At 55.4% G+C, this 15,445-nt stretch overlaps 1 protein-coding gene across 11 annotated transcripts in view; it reads left to right on the top strand.

Moving 5' to 3' along the window:
- The first annotated feature begins 951 nt into the window (after positions 1-951).
- CLASP1 (cytoplasmic linker associated protein 1) overlaps positions 952-15,445 on the top strand; it is a 147,693-nt gene continuing 133,199 nt past the window's right edge. For all 11 annotated transcript variants that reach the window (XM_084289009.1, XM_084289012.1, XM_084289016.1 and 8 more), the window contains exons 1-2: positions 952-1,069; positions 7,191-7,665. In XM_084289009.1, the coding sequence (XP_084145135.1) occupies positions 7,471-7,665 (195 nt within the window). In that variant the 5' untranslated portion in view covers positions 952-1,069; positions 7,191-7,470. The remainder of the gene's footprint in view (positions 1,070-7,190; positions 7,666-15,445) is intronic.

Genomic DNA, 15,445 nt, shown 5'->3' on the forward strand with positions numbered 1-15,445 from the left:
AATCTGTAGGAAACCAGGCCTCATTCGTCCTGCTGCTCATGGAACAATTGGGTTATCTTAAATACAATGGGGTTATCTTAAATACGGGGGCATGAGCTATCCTGAAAGTCCCTGCAGGGAAATGGTGATGTAGTAACAAAAACACCGAAACACTGAAGCTGATTAAATGACAAAGGAATTTATTTATGTGCAGAGTCTGCCTGTTTTACACTGAAGCTGTGAAGAAAATGCAGCGAGAGGCTGCTATTTCGCAACAGGGGAGCCTCCAAGTTTGATGCGTTAGTCGCCTGAAGCCTTGCGACATAAGGGAAGAATAAAGAGTTACGCTTCCTGCGCAGTTTTTATTTAGGAAGAAAGAGAAGGAGGTCCTTAAGCCCACCCAGCTGCGCCTCAGCGCCGCTTTATGGAGTACCGGGCTGTGGGGCTGAACCTGCAACACCAGGAGTATAAAGAAATGAGGAACGCCCCCCGCCTGGTGGTTATGGTGTGAGACAGGGCGGTGCTGAGGGACGTGCAGGGGCCATGTGTTGGTTTATTTATTTATTTATTTATTTATTTATTTTTATTTTTATTACCACGAGCGAACGAACGCGCCCCACATGCGTGGGGCCGTGAGGCGAGGCCAGGGCTGGGCCTTGGGTCTGCGGCCGGGCCCCGCCCGCGCGGCTCCCGCGGCCGTTGCCATGGCAACAACACCCGGAAGCGGAAGCAGCGTTTAAGCGAGGCCCCCCCGCCCCGCGGGTTCCGCCCTTCCGCATGCGCACTGCGCGCGCTGACCTCACCACCCCCCCTTACCACCGAGAGCAGCAGCGAGCGCCACCCCCCCCCCAGCTCTCTATGATCCGGGCGGGGCGCGGCCCCCACCCCCTTCCTCTCGGAGCGCATGCGCGCAGCGGGCCGGGCCGAGCCTTCTAGAGGCGCGAGGGCGGTGCCGCGCAGGCGCAGTGCGCGCGGGGCTGGCGCAGGCGCGGCGGGTCCCCATTCTTCGCGGGGCGGCGGGGCGGGCGCAGCCATGCAGCGCTGCGGGCACTGAGCCCGCCGGGCCCGCCCCGCCTCGCGCCGCCGCCAGGTACCGGGGGGGACCGGGGGGGACCGCGCTGAGGGGGCTCTGAGGGTTGGGGGGGGCTCCGCGGCCTCGTCGAGGGGCTGTGGGGGGGGTGTGGGGGGGCTGCGGGCCCGGCCCGGCCCCTGCGCGAGCCCCGCGGCCAGGCCCCGGCCGCCTCCTGTGGGAGCTGCAGCGCGGGGGGGGGGGCGGTGGGAGGGGGGAGGGGGCCCGGGGCTGGGGCCGCAGCGTGGGGAGGCGGCCGGGCCCTGCGGGCTGTGGCAGCGCCGCTCGCCCTGTGGGAGCTGCCTTTGTGCCGCAGGGCCCGGCTGGGCAGAGCCTGGGTTGCGCTCGGTGAGCGGGATGGGGCATGGAAGCTGCCAGAGGGACGGAGCGGTGCCTAACCGTGTCACCGTGGGCGAGCCGCTGTTGTATTGTCATCCTTTTGCTGTGTTTTCGTGTTGTTTTGTTGCCTTTTTTTAACAAAAACGATGACCACCACAAATAGGATCTCTTTTCTATGCTGATGCCTGCAATGTGCTTGGGAAATGCTTGGGGCTGGACAGACAGCTTCAAAAATGTGTGTTCCAAGGAGAAAAATGCCGTGGGGGCATTCTGGCCTTGCCTCACTCGGTGATAACAGTGAGACGGTGCTAAAAGTGAGGCGGCAGCATGCTCGGGAGGTGGGAATAAGTTTCTCTCCCTCATGTGACATTCCCTAGAGGGACGTTTGGAGAGGATGCCTACAGAGAATGAGCTGCTCCTCCAGATACTTAATTCCTCCAGATATTTCATCTTTGAAGTCCTGTAGGAATCTTAAATCCGAGCTGCAATTGCAGGGTTGTGGGCGCCAGATACTTAAACAACAAACGTCCAACCCAAATGATTTATGCCCTCCTCCCATGTGTTCATCAGCCCTCCCCTCTCCGTGGGGCCGGTCAGTCAGGGCTGTTAGCAGCTGGAGGATGGGAGCTGGCAGCAGGTCCGGCTGCCCCGGGGTGGGTTACAGCATGAGGAGGTCGGTGCTACCTCAGCAACCTCAGTGATGGGGCCAGGTGTGCTGTATCATGAGAAAAAGCCTGAGTTGGACTGGGCATAAGGTGTTGGGACAGGTAAGGGAACGGCAGCTCCCTGCTCGTTGTGTGGGCAGTGATGGAGCATGGCGTGCCTGTGGAGACTGAGCTGCCATTTCGGGCACCCAGCTGGCCTCGGATGACTTGGCTCGGGCTCCTGTGTCACACCGAGCCTCTTGTTAACTCCCAGCATGTCCAGGCCAAGGTTTGAGATCTGGCTGCTGTGCCTCGGGGTCGGGCTTGCTGCTGCTAACGCCTCCTCCTCGATTCCTGTGGCCAAAGCTTCCTCTGCATCCTGACAGGGCCAGGGCACCTCCCAGCATAACTGCCCGTGCATTAAACATGCTGCCGAGTGTAAAAGGGTTTTGCAGCTGAGTTAATGCACAAAACCAATTTATCTTGTTAATTTGTTCAGGCTGTGACTTGAAGAAGTTGTAAACAAGCAGTCTGAGGGGTTCGGCTCTGCCGTGATGAAGGGCTGCTGTTCGTGGCAGCCTCGTGCAGAGCAGCTGCAGCTTGTCCCCAGGGTTTCATCTTGTTCCGTGCTCGCATTCTGCATTTCCATCGACCCGCTGGGTGCTGCAGGTTGCTGCTCATTTCGTTCCAACCCTTCCAGTGGTTTGGGTATCGTCCATCAGGCCAACCTGCTACCTGGAGCCCCAGTGTGAGCCAGCAGAGTCCTTGCACAGCCAGGCACTGGGCAGCCCAGCAGCCACGCAGGGTCCCTGGCGTTCTGCCCTTGGTGTCTGGCTCTGTTGTAAACATGAGAGCTCGCTTTTGCCTCTTTTTGGCAGGACTAGCAGTAAAAATCCCCAAACGCATCGGATGAGTGCTGACCCTTGGAGTTACAGAAGGGCAGCAGATGGGTTCTGGGGTGTGAGAGGCCAGAGGTGATTGCCGGGAGCTCTGATCTCAATTGGTGTTTAGCGTTTGGTCTGTCTGGCTCTGTCACTTAAACCTCTGCTCAGCTGGCTCCCCGAGGAGCCAGGCAGCAAAATGAATTGTTAGGCAAGCATCATCATCAGCAGTTTATGGGAAAAAAAAGCTTCCAGGGTGGTTCTGGCTTGGGTTGTGCATAAAGCCTTCCCTCCCTGCTCCGTGCCGCTACCCAGCGAGAGGCTCCTGGGGGTAGCGAGCTCCCGGAGGCCTTGTGGGGTACGGCGCTTGTATCGCAAACCCGCTGAGCTCTTTGGAACTGGATTATCCAGATCCCGTACCCAGCATGTGGTAATAGGGCTTTTCCTTTCCCCAAGGTGTTGGCTTGCCCTTGGTTCCCACTGCCACTGGGGCCTTTCTTTGCCCTGAGTCTGGGAAAGGCAGTGCCCAGCTCCTGCTTGTGCAATGCCTGCTGTTCTCCCACCTTTTTTTTTTTTCTTTCATTTCCACCGAGATGCTTCCCGTCCTCAGGATCAGGGGTGACAGCAGCCGAGGGGCTGGCATTGCTGCAGTACGGGGGCAGGTTTCAGGCTTGTGCTGCGTGCTGGGAAGCTGCTCCTAGTGAGCAGCCGGGCGGTGGGATGTGCGCTCTGATTTTGGTAGCCTTTCACTTCAGGCCTTGGGGCTGAGATGCCCACAGGAGGGGCGTGCCCAGGGCAGCTCCTGACCTTATGGGATTTTCAGCTGCATCTCAGCACTTGGACCCTTCGAAAGGAAGGAGACCTGGAAAGCTCATTCCAGACTTGTCCTTGGCCTCAGACAAAATTAAAACCAGACTAATCTGAGAGAGGGGTTGTGTTAGCAAAACAAAGGATGATGAAACTGGTTTTCCCCCTTGCTCTGGAAGAGCGAAGGAGCCATTGGGGTGGGCGTTGGGGTCACCCTGAGGCCTTCAGCCTGCAAGTGCCCTGGGGCTGCTGTGGGTTCATTTCTGCGGGGGTTCTGCAGGTGGGTGCCTCGCTGCAGGAGCAGCTCTGCGTCAGGTGTGCAGGCTTTTTGTGGAGGCATACAGGAATTCCTGCGACCTGAAGCTTATCTCTCATCTTACCAGGCCAGGGGAAGACAACTTTCGTGCCTAGCATCTGTCGTGGAAGGATTGCAGGGGGGCTGCGAGGTCTTAGCTTAAGCCCTGGAAATCTTTCAGACGTCTTCATTCTGGAGATCTGCCTCCTCGGTTTTCCTCGCGTGCTGCTGTGGCTCAGTTACCGGCTGAGCCCCTTCACAGACCGCAGCGGGCCAGAAGAAGAGCTGCTGCTCAGCAGGGGCCTTACAGCCCTGGGGCTGGAGGTGGTTCTGTGCCAGGCAGAGCCTCATAGGAGCCTCCTTAGTGTGCCTGGTGCAGGGGGGGAAGACCCAGGAAAGCTTCCAGCAGAGTGGTTGTGAAATACCCTGGGCACTGAAGGAAGATCATCTCCCACTTGTGGAGACAGGTGAACAAAAGGGGGCCCCTCTGCCAGCGCTGGGAGGTGTCCCTGCGAGGTGGGACAGCTGCTGGTGTGCTTGCCACCTCTGGAGGCTGAACAACAAAGTGCTGAAGGCTTGGAGGCTGTCACAGCAGATGCTTTCTGCTGCTGTTTGCATATCTAGGGAAGGGGAGGTGTAACTGCAGAGCTGTTGATGAGCTGAGTACAGACCAGCCCCCAGGAGAGCAGTGCTGCAGGTTTTTTTTAAACATTTTCAGGTTTTCTTCCCCTCTGCAAGCACGAGAAGATGCAGTTTCTTGTGAAGGTAGGCGAAGATGAAGCCTTACTTGGGCGTTACAAATAACGCAGCTTCAGTTTGGGTTTTCCTACGCACAGCCAGAAGTTCATTGAGTTGGGTACCCCGGTTAATGCTGCCCCATCTTAGGTAACGAGCGTTTCCTTGTTACTGCCTGAGCTGGCTGGTTCCCCACGCCGAGCCAGTTGCCTTGCAGTGGGTTGTACCAGCTCCAGTGGCGTTAGGGTGGTGGTATCGGGGCTGAGCAACTTGGGGCTGTGCAGCCGGTGTCAGCTTTCTCCTTTACACTCCCCATTTTGAGCTCCAAGCCCGCATTAACCTTAAGCCTCTCTGCTGGCTTTGTGCTGGGTAGCTCTTGGTGGAAAATGTCGGTGTTGCTGGCGGGGGCTTTGGGTAAGCACCAAGCTCTCAGGGCTTAACAGGGGGAGAGGGACCTGTGTTCGTGCTCTTCTCCCCCAGAGGTGTTTGAAGGTGGTGCCACAACGCAGCGGATCTTTTTTAGAGCTCAGTCCTCACGTCCAGGTCACACGCCTCTTCTTCTGTAGTGCAGGGTGATTTTGATCCTGTCTTCCTTCACATGTTTTAAAAAATGAGGAACTCTTGGAGAAATTTGTTTAAATTAGCTTGCTGAGAAGCTTCCTTTGTGCTCTTCAGCAGAGTTCAGGTACTCGTACATGGAAACCACCTAGAAGAAAGGCCTGAAACTCGGGGTGTTCCTTTCTCATGGCGCTGTGGCCCGCTCATACAGCTGTTGGATCTGCTGGGGCTTGCCTGTGTGTGAAGTTAATCAAAAATGGCTATTCTGTGGTAATGAAGTTGCTCACACCCTGCTGCAGCCTGAATTAATTTTCAAGTTTAAGCAAGCTCCCCATTTCCATGCTGAGAGCAGGCAGGGGACTTCTTCCCCGTGCTCACGGAGGGCAGGGCAGGGGCCAGCAGTCCGAGGTGCAGGTAGGAGGCTCCTCGGGAGGCTCGCTGAGCCCTGCCGTGGGGAGCTGGATCCCTGCAGATCCGGGGGAGCTGGGTGTCCTCTGCAGGCACCCCTAGGTCGGGGCAGTGCTCGCAGGGAGCTGGCGGCGCTGCCTTCCAGCCCTGCCTGCCTGCAGCTGCCGCTCCCTTGCCGCTCAGGAAGGTCAGGTTCTGCTGGGATTTCAGTCTCGGGGCACGAAGCAGCCTCCTGGCTGGTGGCAGGGCTCGCCGGGCGGCTCCCTGGCTGCACACAGCCACTTTGCATCGGCCCTGCAGGACCTGGGGGCTGCTCCCGCGGGCGCTCGGGCCAGCTCCGAGCTGTGCCGGGGCTGGCGCCTCTCCGGTGCGGCCCCAGAGGCTGGGGGTGAGCGGCTCCGGCACTGCCAGCCTGGGGATCTCGCGTGTCTCAGCCACTTTTTTCATCACGGGCTTTGTTTGCTCAAGCAGGAGGCGTTCAGATTCGCTGCCCCAGCGCTTCCAGTCGGTGAACGCGTGGCTCCGGCTCCCCTCCAGTTGTTTACTGGGCCAGCTGTGTGCTCCGCAGCCCCTGCCCGTGCACGGGGCTTGACCCGCTTTCCTTGTGCGCACAAAGAAAGTAGGGCAGCTTCTGGCTCTGGGTATTATTAGCTGGGAAACAAAAAGACGTGCTGCGTCGCTATCTCCCCCCCCTCCTGCAGGAGCTAACCTGCGCAGAGGAAGTGCTTTGGGAAGCAGCGTGGTGCTGCTGGGAGGGCTGTGTGGCTGCAGAAAGGGAGGGACCCTGACCTCGCATCCAAAAAAAAAAAAAGCATCAGCTGGGTGCCTAATGCAGTCCCAGGACAGGAGAGGCTTCTGAGGTTGGGGAGCATAACCAAGCTCCAGTCATCCAGCCACGCTTGTTTTAACAAAAGCAAAAACACTCCAGGCCCTGCTTTGGGCTACAACAGGGCAGGGTTCAGCCTGGGAGCACCCTGAGCCCCTCGTTGTGCATCCCCCGAGCCCAGCGTTGGCCGTGTACCGTGCAGGCCAGCGAGGGCATGGATGGCTGAAGGCCAGCAGTCAAAGCAGGACCCAGACGGCTCCCCGCTTTCACTCCTTAAGGCTCCTGTGTCTTCCCAGTGACCTGCCTGAGGGTTTTGTCCTCACCTCCGTGGGCGGGCGCTGATGGTGGTAGCTGCGCGAATATTGATTACTAATCAGCTCTTAGTTAAGCCCCAGATTTGCTGCCTGTCGCTAAAGCTCCTTCTAGGGAACTGCTGGGTGGGTAACTGCTGGTGTGAAGCACAACCAGAGGTTTTTGTCCTGACCTACCTCGTCTGATGCCCTAAAATAGAGCAGTGCTGCTTGTATCCAGCTTATCGCAGCCTCGCAGCTGTATACGAGTAACCTATTTTGTGACACGCTTTGTCTTTTTTTTTTTTTTTCTTTCCTCCGTTCTTAATTTAACCTGTAATACTTTTTATTTCTTTCAGAATGGACTGCTGAATTGGGAATTATTGCAGACCCAACAGTACGGCACTGCTCGTTGCTTCCTCTATTGCTAGTTATTTAAATTGGACTTTTAATATCCCGTCAGCTGCTGTTCACACACACATGGTGCATTGTTGCCATTCTCAGAATTGCATCTTTGAAACCCAGACCCTCCGTAACCTTCATCGAACAAAGAGGCGACCTCCTGTGTCCGTTCGAAGAGGGATTTGTCGGACCGCCTGCCCTCTAGCTTTCTTGCTGGTGCTGTGTTTCTAAGACACCATGGAGCCCAGTATGGAGTACTGCTTAGCGCAGGTGCTGCAGAAGGATGTCGGGAAGAGGCTTCAGGTTGGTCAGGAGCTGATAGATTACTTCTCAGATAAGCAGAAGTCAGCTGATCTCGAACACGATCAGACTATGCTGGATAAAATGGTTGATGGACTGGCCACCTCCTGGGTCAATTCCAGCAATTACAAGGTAAGGCTCGTCAGATGGGATTTAATTACAGTCAGAAGTTTCATGGGCAAGTGATGCTTGATCTAAGTGGAAGCTGTACAGCATGTTTCTGATACGCTGCCCTGTGAGCTGGTAATTACGCTGAGTCAACCGGCCGTGTCCCACTTCTTGGTAGTTAATAACTGGTGTGATAGCAAGGATGCATAACAGTAACACTTCAGCCAATTGGCTTTATTCTTGGTGTTCGCAATTTGTGCTGTCCCGATTTCTTTGTCTACCTTGTTTCACCTGTGGGACTCTTTGATCATCCCACTGCTTGGCAGTGTTGATGATTTCCTGCCCTATAAAAAACGGTATGTAAAGCTGAAAAAAGCGTGCATATCCAGCCACTACTTTTTCATGTTGTCATTAGTTCTTTCTAGATGTTTTTTCTACTGTCCAGGGGTAATTTAAGTACAATTGATTTATTGCAGCTTGCTGAGGAAAGGTAATGAGCAAATCTGTGTTGTGTTGAACGTAACCATCTCGCATCCACAGGCATGAGCTATGGGATGTGGAACCCCGCGGCCCTGTTATCCCTGTCACGTTGCTTCGTTCCCCACAGCCCTTAGTAAGGAAGTCCTGCTGCTGCCATGGGGCTTCCTCACTGGAAGGGGTTTACAGCTGTGGTTTGGGAAAGTCCTGTCCTGGTCCTTTCCCAAAGCTAGTGGGCTACTTACCCCTTGTACAGGGAGGGCCGGGAGGTTTTGGTACTTCATGGTAGGTCCAGGAAAATTTGAGAGTAAAGCCTCCTACAGGCGTGGTGGTGAAGCTCGTTCCTGGGAGCTGTTGGAGTGCTCTCACGCAGAAGTGAAGGAGAGGCTGACTGTGCAGGTTGTGTGTCTGTTGGAGCAGAACACCCTCAGATTAATTGCAACTGTTTTAAATGGAAATGTTGATGGTAAGGATGCTGTATCTTGGTCAATGTGTTCTGCACGGCTGCATTTTTGCTTTTCATAATTGTCAACAAGCAACTGCAGTGGAAGCTGCTTGGCATGCAGGAAACAACCCAAAGCTGTTGGAGGGCAACCTGATCAGCTCATGGATGAGTGCAACAGCCCTAAAAGTGGGAGGCCCGGCATCAGTGCCCTAAAGCAGTCCTCTGGGGTGTCAAACTACGCTTCCTTGGTCAAGGTTTAAGCCGGGAATTTCCTAGCAGTTGGTGTGCTCGCAGAGGGAGGCTGGTTTGGGGTTCCAGACCCCGCAGCTGGGAGAACATCCAGGTGATTTGTGGCTGCTGCCCACTGAGGGCTGTGCGAGGGGGGTTGCACGTTATCGGTGGGAAAACATCAGTGAAACAAAGAGAAAGGGCATCTCGAGAGACATCAGTTTGCACTGAGAGGAGCCTCGTTTGCTGCTGCTCTGCTTCTACAGGGAGGGCTTCAAGTTGCTCAGGTAATTGATTTGAGCTGTGTAAGGCATGGTCTTTGTTGGCATTTTTAGGCTTTTTTTTATACACTGCTGTTATACACCCAGGACTGGGGTCCACTACTTGAAGAAAGTTTCTCCTCGGCACTTTCTCATATCGAAAAATGGTAGGAGAGGCTCGTTTGGAGTGAAAACGGGCAGGGGTCCCAGTAAAGACCTAACTGGGTGAAATGCATTGCTTTTGGGGCATCTGGGGCACTCACTGCACAAGGTGTGCTGGCCAAGGGGAAGGTCTCACCTCACCCTTGCATGGGACAATCCCTTTGCCCCAGGGCTGTGTCCCAGTGCTGATTTTCGCTTTTCTGTGCAGGACTGCTGATTCGATTCTTTTAGCTCCTAATGGGTTTTGTTACTTACAGAGGGATCACGCTCTTAAAAATGAAATATATAGTGAAGAGTTGCAGGGAAATGTTATTTCCCCTGACAGAGCTCGTAATTGTGCTAGGGAAGGCAGCCTTCCACTCTTATCTCTGTCCGCATATCAGGCATTGCAAGAGCATGCTTGGCTGAGCTGAAGAGAAGTAGAACTTAGATAAATTAGCTGGCTTTCTCAAACTCTGTATTGAATATTTTTTGGGTTTCTCTAATTGAGGGGTAGAACAGATGGCGCAGGCTTCGTTTAAAGTGGAATCCATTCGAGTGACTTCAGCTGATGAGTGGTTGTTCGCTGTAAGCACCCGTTTGTTCTCTGTACCGTGTTTGTTTGGGTTGGGATTCGGTGGAAGAAGCCCTCATTTAAGAAGCAGATGTGCATGGGTTTGGGTTGGTGCATTAATCTGGTGGGTGTGCGTGTTGTTGAATATTTAGTGCGCGCAGAGAGAGACTGCGCCGTCTTGGGAAGAAGAAAAGAGTAAAGGGTTTCCAGACAGCTGTTAGCTGCTGAATTTGGGGGCCAGGGTGATGAGAAGATGAATGATGTGTGCCTTTTCCTCCTGTGTGCTTGTGCTGCAAAAGCAAACTTAGCAAAAACAGCCTCTGATTGCTTTGGGGTGGGGAGAAGTGCTGCCTTAGGAAGGGCTAAAGGTTCGCTGGGCTCAGACTATATGTGCAGGATGTGCCCCATCCTGCAGTGCTGGACTCCAGTGCTGTGGGGCTCCTACTAGCTGGGTTTTCCTGCCGTAAGCTTAGGAAGGAGCAGGGCTTTGGCTCCAGGATGTCCAGCTTCCTGCAGGCATTGAAGCTGTGACTTCCCAGCAGCTCCAGCTGACGGCCTCTTTGCCCTCTGGGTCGGGTCGGTCTGCAGCAGCCGTGCCTGCCCTTCCAGCCTCTGCGTGGCAGCTCTATGGGATCGTGCTGCAGCTCCTACCTGTCTGGTGGCAGCAGTGCGGGCTGGGCGCTGGTTGAGCTGGGAGAGATCAAACTCGACGGCAGCTTCTGTCCTTGGTGCTCAGGACAGGAAGAAATCAACTGCTGTGGCAATCAGCACCAAGGTTTCCCTGCGAATGTGTCTCACTCCTTCCCAGGTAGCAGTGCCCATGTCCAGCAGAGCCCCCGTGCTGGACTAAACAGGACAGAGGTTTGTTTCCCTGGGTCCGGCTGGGGGTCTGTCCAGCTCGGTGTCCGTGGTCAGAGGTGAGCAGAAAGCCTGCATACACAGGGAATGTCCCCTTGGCATGCCCCTCTGCCTTGTGGACTGGAGCCCCTGCTGCTGCTTTCTGCCCAAACCTGACTTCCCGTGGGGTTTAAGTGCTGGGATGGGCCCTGGGCAAGAGCGGTGGCCATGGTGTGTGCGGGCTGTGTGGCGGCCAGCCCTCTGCTCCGTGTGGGACAGAGCCAGCCAGCCCCAGGGCTCGCCGCCCTCCTGCTTGCTAAATTGAGAGGACAAAGCTATTCCCCTAATGCTGGGGTAGCGTTTCAGCTGCAGCACCAGCATGCTCCCAAACAGACTGTTCAGAGCCCTGGCACGGCTCCCTGGCCCTTGGGAAACCTGCGCTGGCTGCAGCTGGTGCCCCTGAGGAAGGGGCAGGTCACGGGGGTTAGCCCCCGGTGATGGGGGCACGCTGCTGTGCCAGGCCTTTGGGGGCCCTGCTGGGGAATGTGCCGTGTGGTGCTGCTTGCCTGTGTCCAGGGAAGGAATTTGGGCTGTGACAGGTGCAGGGAAGGGCAAGCGTGGTGGTCAGGGGCTGGGGAGCCCGGCCCGCCAGGGGAGCCGGGGAGCTTGGCTTGCTCAGCTTGCGGGATGAAGGCTGAGAGGCAGCGTGACTGCTGGCTATAAATACATCAGAGGGGCACGGCGGGGAGGGGCAGCGACTGCTGAAGCTAAAGGGCAAGGTTAGCACGGGAGCAGGGGGGTAGAGACTGGCCACGAGTAAATTTAGGCTGCCCGGGAGATGAAAGCTTCATGCAGCAAGAGCACTGACAGACGAGAAGGCTTGAAGAGGAATAGAGATGAGCCAGACATCCATTCGGTTTTAGGACTGATCTTACAATCATTTTGAGTAGTTTATTGTTATTCCGTGTTATATTCTCTATAGAATAACAGGATTATCCGTGCGTATAGCGGCAGTCCATTTCAGCCCTTTGTCTCTCTGGAGTGCCTGAAACTGCCATAACGCTTTGAGGAAACGTGAATGTATGAAAATGCGTGCTGGCTCTGGTCCTTACAAAGCCCATGGGGGTTTGCAGAGCCTGTCCATGCTGCGCCTGAGGCCACGTGCCTGTTGGAGCAATGCATTTACCTCTGGAGAAGAGTTAGTGCCCGTGATCCAGCTCCCCTTGGGTTTTGCAGGGAGCGGGCTGAGTGTCGGGGAATCCTCCTGCCCCTGGCACGGGGGTTCCTGGCTGAGGATCATTACCTGGAAGCCGTTCTTGTCTCACCCTTGAAGCCTGAAAAATCACCTCCTAGGAATCCCCCTGGCAGTGGGATCTGGTTGCCTCTATTTTAAATTGTTTTGTAAGCAGGGTTGTTTTTGTCGAGCCTCATTTCCTTTGGCTCTCGCTGTGCAGAGTTGTTGGTATCTGACGCTGCGCTTTTCCTCGTGTCTGATGGAATTGGTTAAAGTTACGGGGAGAGGGAGAGCATCTGAATAATATATGCAGAATACAACTACATAAGCAGCTTTTCCTTAAAAATCAGACTGCAAAATCCCTGATGTGCAGGAAGTACACGTGTTTCTCTAATCCTGGCTCAGTTTTTGAACTTCTGCTCTGTCCTTAGCTGTGCTCGCTCTTGGAGCAGCCCACTAGACGAGGCGGTCTGGTGCAGGGCAACTTCCACGGTGGTGGCTGGCCCCGGCAGCCTTCCTGTGGCCTTTTGAGACCGAGCAGTAAGATCCTCTGTGTGTTGGAGGATGGTTCATGAGAATAGAGGATAATTTGGTTCGTAAGGGTCCTCAGGGGCCACCTAGCTCCATCCACCCCATCGGTGTCACGGTCCGGCTGCTCAACCCAGGAGGGAGCGGGTGGGTCACGGTGGAGACGAGCAGTCTCTGATTCTCTCCAAGTGAATGCTGCCTCCCACGAGCTGTTCATTACTTTCCTCCTAGATCACATCTCGTTTTTAACTAGACAAGACCTGCTATGTTCCTCATCTGGTGCTGCACTCGTGCCAAAGATGAAGCTTTAAAACAAAGCAGCATTTGACTATTCAAGGACCAGAGCAAAGAGTCGCGGTCATCAGAGCGTGGAAAGCAAGACAGCTTCTCGCCAGTGGTGGGGCTGGGAGATGAGCTGCAGGAGAATTGGTGGGAGTGGGCCCAGAGCTTTAACTGGACATGAGCGAGCTCTGCTGGGCTTGGCCTCGTGTTGCACGGCTCCCTCTGACTGATAGCAGGTGGTACAGTCACCTTGGGTCTAAAAGGGAAGAGTTGCAGTGAGCGCATCACAGTTCATGCAGTGGCACTGACAAACGCCTGCGTTCAGCAGGGCTTTGTGTCCTCAGTGTAGGTGAGAAGGAGCAGGGAGCACCCACAGCCTTGCACCCTGCGGGACGAGGGGTGCCGCTGGTGTGCTGCTGTTGTGTGCTTGCCTGAGCTGCTTGGCCCCCAGGAGGCATTTCTCCTGCAGTAATTGGTGCTGTGTGGGAAGCTGGGAGTGCACGGGGCTTCCAGAAGGTACCAAAAGATTGAAATGTTTGATCTGCTGCCTGGCTAAAGCCTCTCACCCAGGCCTGAGGAGCTGCCCTGCCTGGAAGTCTGCCGTCCACCTTAGCTGTCCCTTCAGAAAGCTGTGACCGTGCAGGATGGCCAGGCTCTTTGTCTCTCAGATACAGCGCTCTTTGGGAAAGCCTTGCTGAACTCAGGAGGCCTCCTTGGGGTCCCTCGGCTCGGAGAAGTCCCGTTTCTCCTGCGGCGTGCTTCTGTCCCATGCAGGAGGTGGCGAACAGCACGGGTAAGGTGACACGGTCTGCTCCTGAGCTGTCAGTTCCTGGGTTTGTCACTGTTGATTTGGAATCACTGTGAAAGTGGAGGTGGACGTGGTCTGTGAGGGCGAGCTGGCTGAAAGGAGATCAGAGAGGGAGATTTGGACCGCAGGCAGTGGGACACGGTGAGGGAGCAGGCTGTTTTGGGGGCTGTGGGGTGTGGGTTACGCTGCCTGCAGGGCTCTGTGCCTGAGGTTGCAGCCTGGTGCCCAGGGGTGCCCCTGGGGACAGCCCTGGTGTCTCCTCGTGCCTTCGCCCCTGCCAGCGGTGGGCAGAGCTGGTGGGCACTTTGCTTCTGCTCCCTGTGTAGGGCTGGGGTAGCTGACGGCCTGCAGAGCTCTGTGGTGCGTTCCCAGGGTGCTGGGGAGGTGGTTGGTGTTCAGCGGGGCGGGAGGCGAGCCAAGAAAAACCTCGGGGAGGGCAGGGAGGCGACTCGAGCCTGCTCCTGCTGACTTCAAAGCCACCAGCAGACGTCTGCACTGGCGTCTTCGGGCTGGGAGGAGGGAAAAGAAAGGTGGTGCTGGGGTGGCTTCTGGGGCATCAGATGGGCGCTTGTGGCAAGGGAGAGCAGCAGCTCGGGAAAGGGAAGGGATGGCAGGAAACAGCTCTACAGCCAGGCTTGGCCGAGCAGCAGCAAAAATGCTCTAAAAGCTGCCTGCTTGAATCAGGAAAGGTGTGGTGGGGCTGGGACAATGGGAAGTCTGCTGCCCTTAGCAGCTCCTGCTGCCATTAAAGTCAGACAACACTCAGACGGACCCCACCTGCTCTTAACACATGCCCAAATGCAGGCTCCTTGGAGGTGGGGCATGATTTGGGGTGAATAACAATAGCACAGCTAGCTTCTGAAAGACCCCTCCTATTTTTCTTAGGTTTAACTCTTGACGCGCTTGCAGTAAGTACCAGTAAGTACCGGGGGTAACTAATCCTATTTACCCCTTTGTTACACAAGTCAGCGTGATTGAAATTTGTGGTTTTCCCATTCTCCTTATTGGAAGCCCAAGAATCTGTATTTCCTTGTGATACTTTTCATGGTTTTGAAGTGAAAACAACATTGCTTTTCTTAACGCAGCTTTTTTATGGGCAATTAAATGCAGCTTTGGCTCAGCACTTCCATGCCAATTAGCGGGCGCTGTGTGAATGTGGCATCTTGGTGTGTTCTGTGTGAAGAGCGTTATGAAACGGAAGGTGGGGAAAAATCCTATCCATTACGTCTGTTCTGTGGTGGTTGTGGTGTTTTTTGGGCTGCCACAGAATTGCCACGAGGACAACGTGAGCCCTCTGCATGTTTGTGGCCCAGTGGAGTGCACCAGCATCCACCTGTGATCCGGCCCCGTGGAACTCAGATTATCACCTGGGGAGCTATAAAAGAAGTGAGGCTGTTGCCTGTAGGCTCACGTTTGTGCTGTAATAACCCCCATCCTCACCAGCAAGGCGTACAGGTAGCACGCTGCAGAAACAAGAAAACCACTGCACGTAATTTGAGGGGGAAGGTGGGAGGGATCCTGTCTTCTGCAGGTGAGCAAACCGCTCACGTCTGCGTTTGGTGCGCTGCGTGCGGTGCTTGTATGGGTAATGAGAAATAAAGCAGTGCTCAGCATTCCGAGCTCGCATCTTCTGCCTTTATTTGATTCAAAGATCTTAAATCAGGTTAAGATGGGCTCTTGCTCTGTAACAGGTACAAGGGCTCAGAATGAGGCATGTGGAGGAGCTCCCAGCACAACCGGGTTACCTGCGGTGTGGTTCGGGTTCCTGTAAGGCCTGGAGGTGCGCTCTGCTCCTCTGAACGGGGGCTGAGTGCGGGGAGGGAGATGGGAACGGACCCCAGGTAAGGCTGCGGGGGGCCCTTAGCCACAGGATTGTTCCCTTCCTCGCTGGCAGGCTCAGTGTGTTTGTGGCTGGCACACCTCAGCTGCGTGTGGGGATTGTTTTCAGCTTTGTGGCTGCGTCCTGAGCCTCTGCTGTTCAGTGCTCAAT

The sequence above is a fragment of the Netta rufina genome (genome assembly GCF_964035555.1).
Source record: "Netta rufina genome assembly, chromosome: 6".
Taxonomy (NCBI): domain Eukaryota; kingdom Metazoa; phylum Chordata; class Aves; order Anseriformes; family Anatidae; genus Netta; species Netta rufina.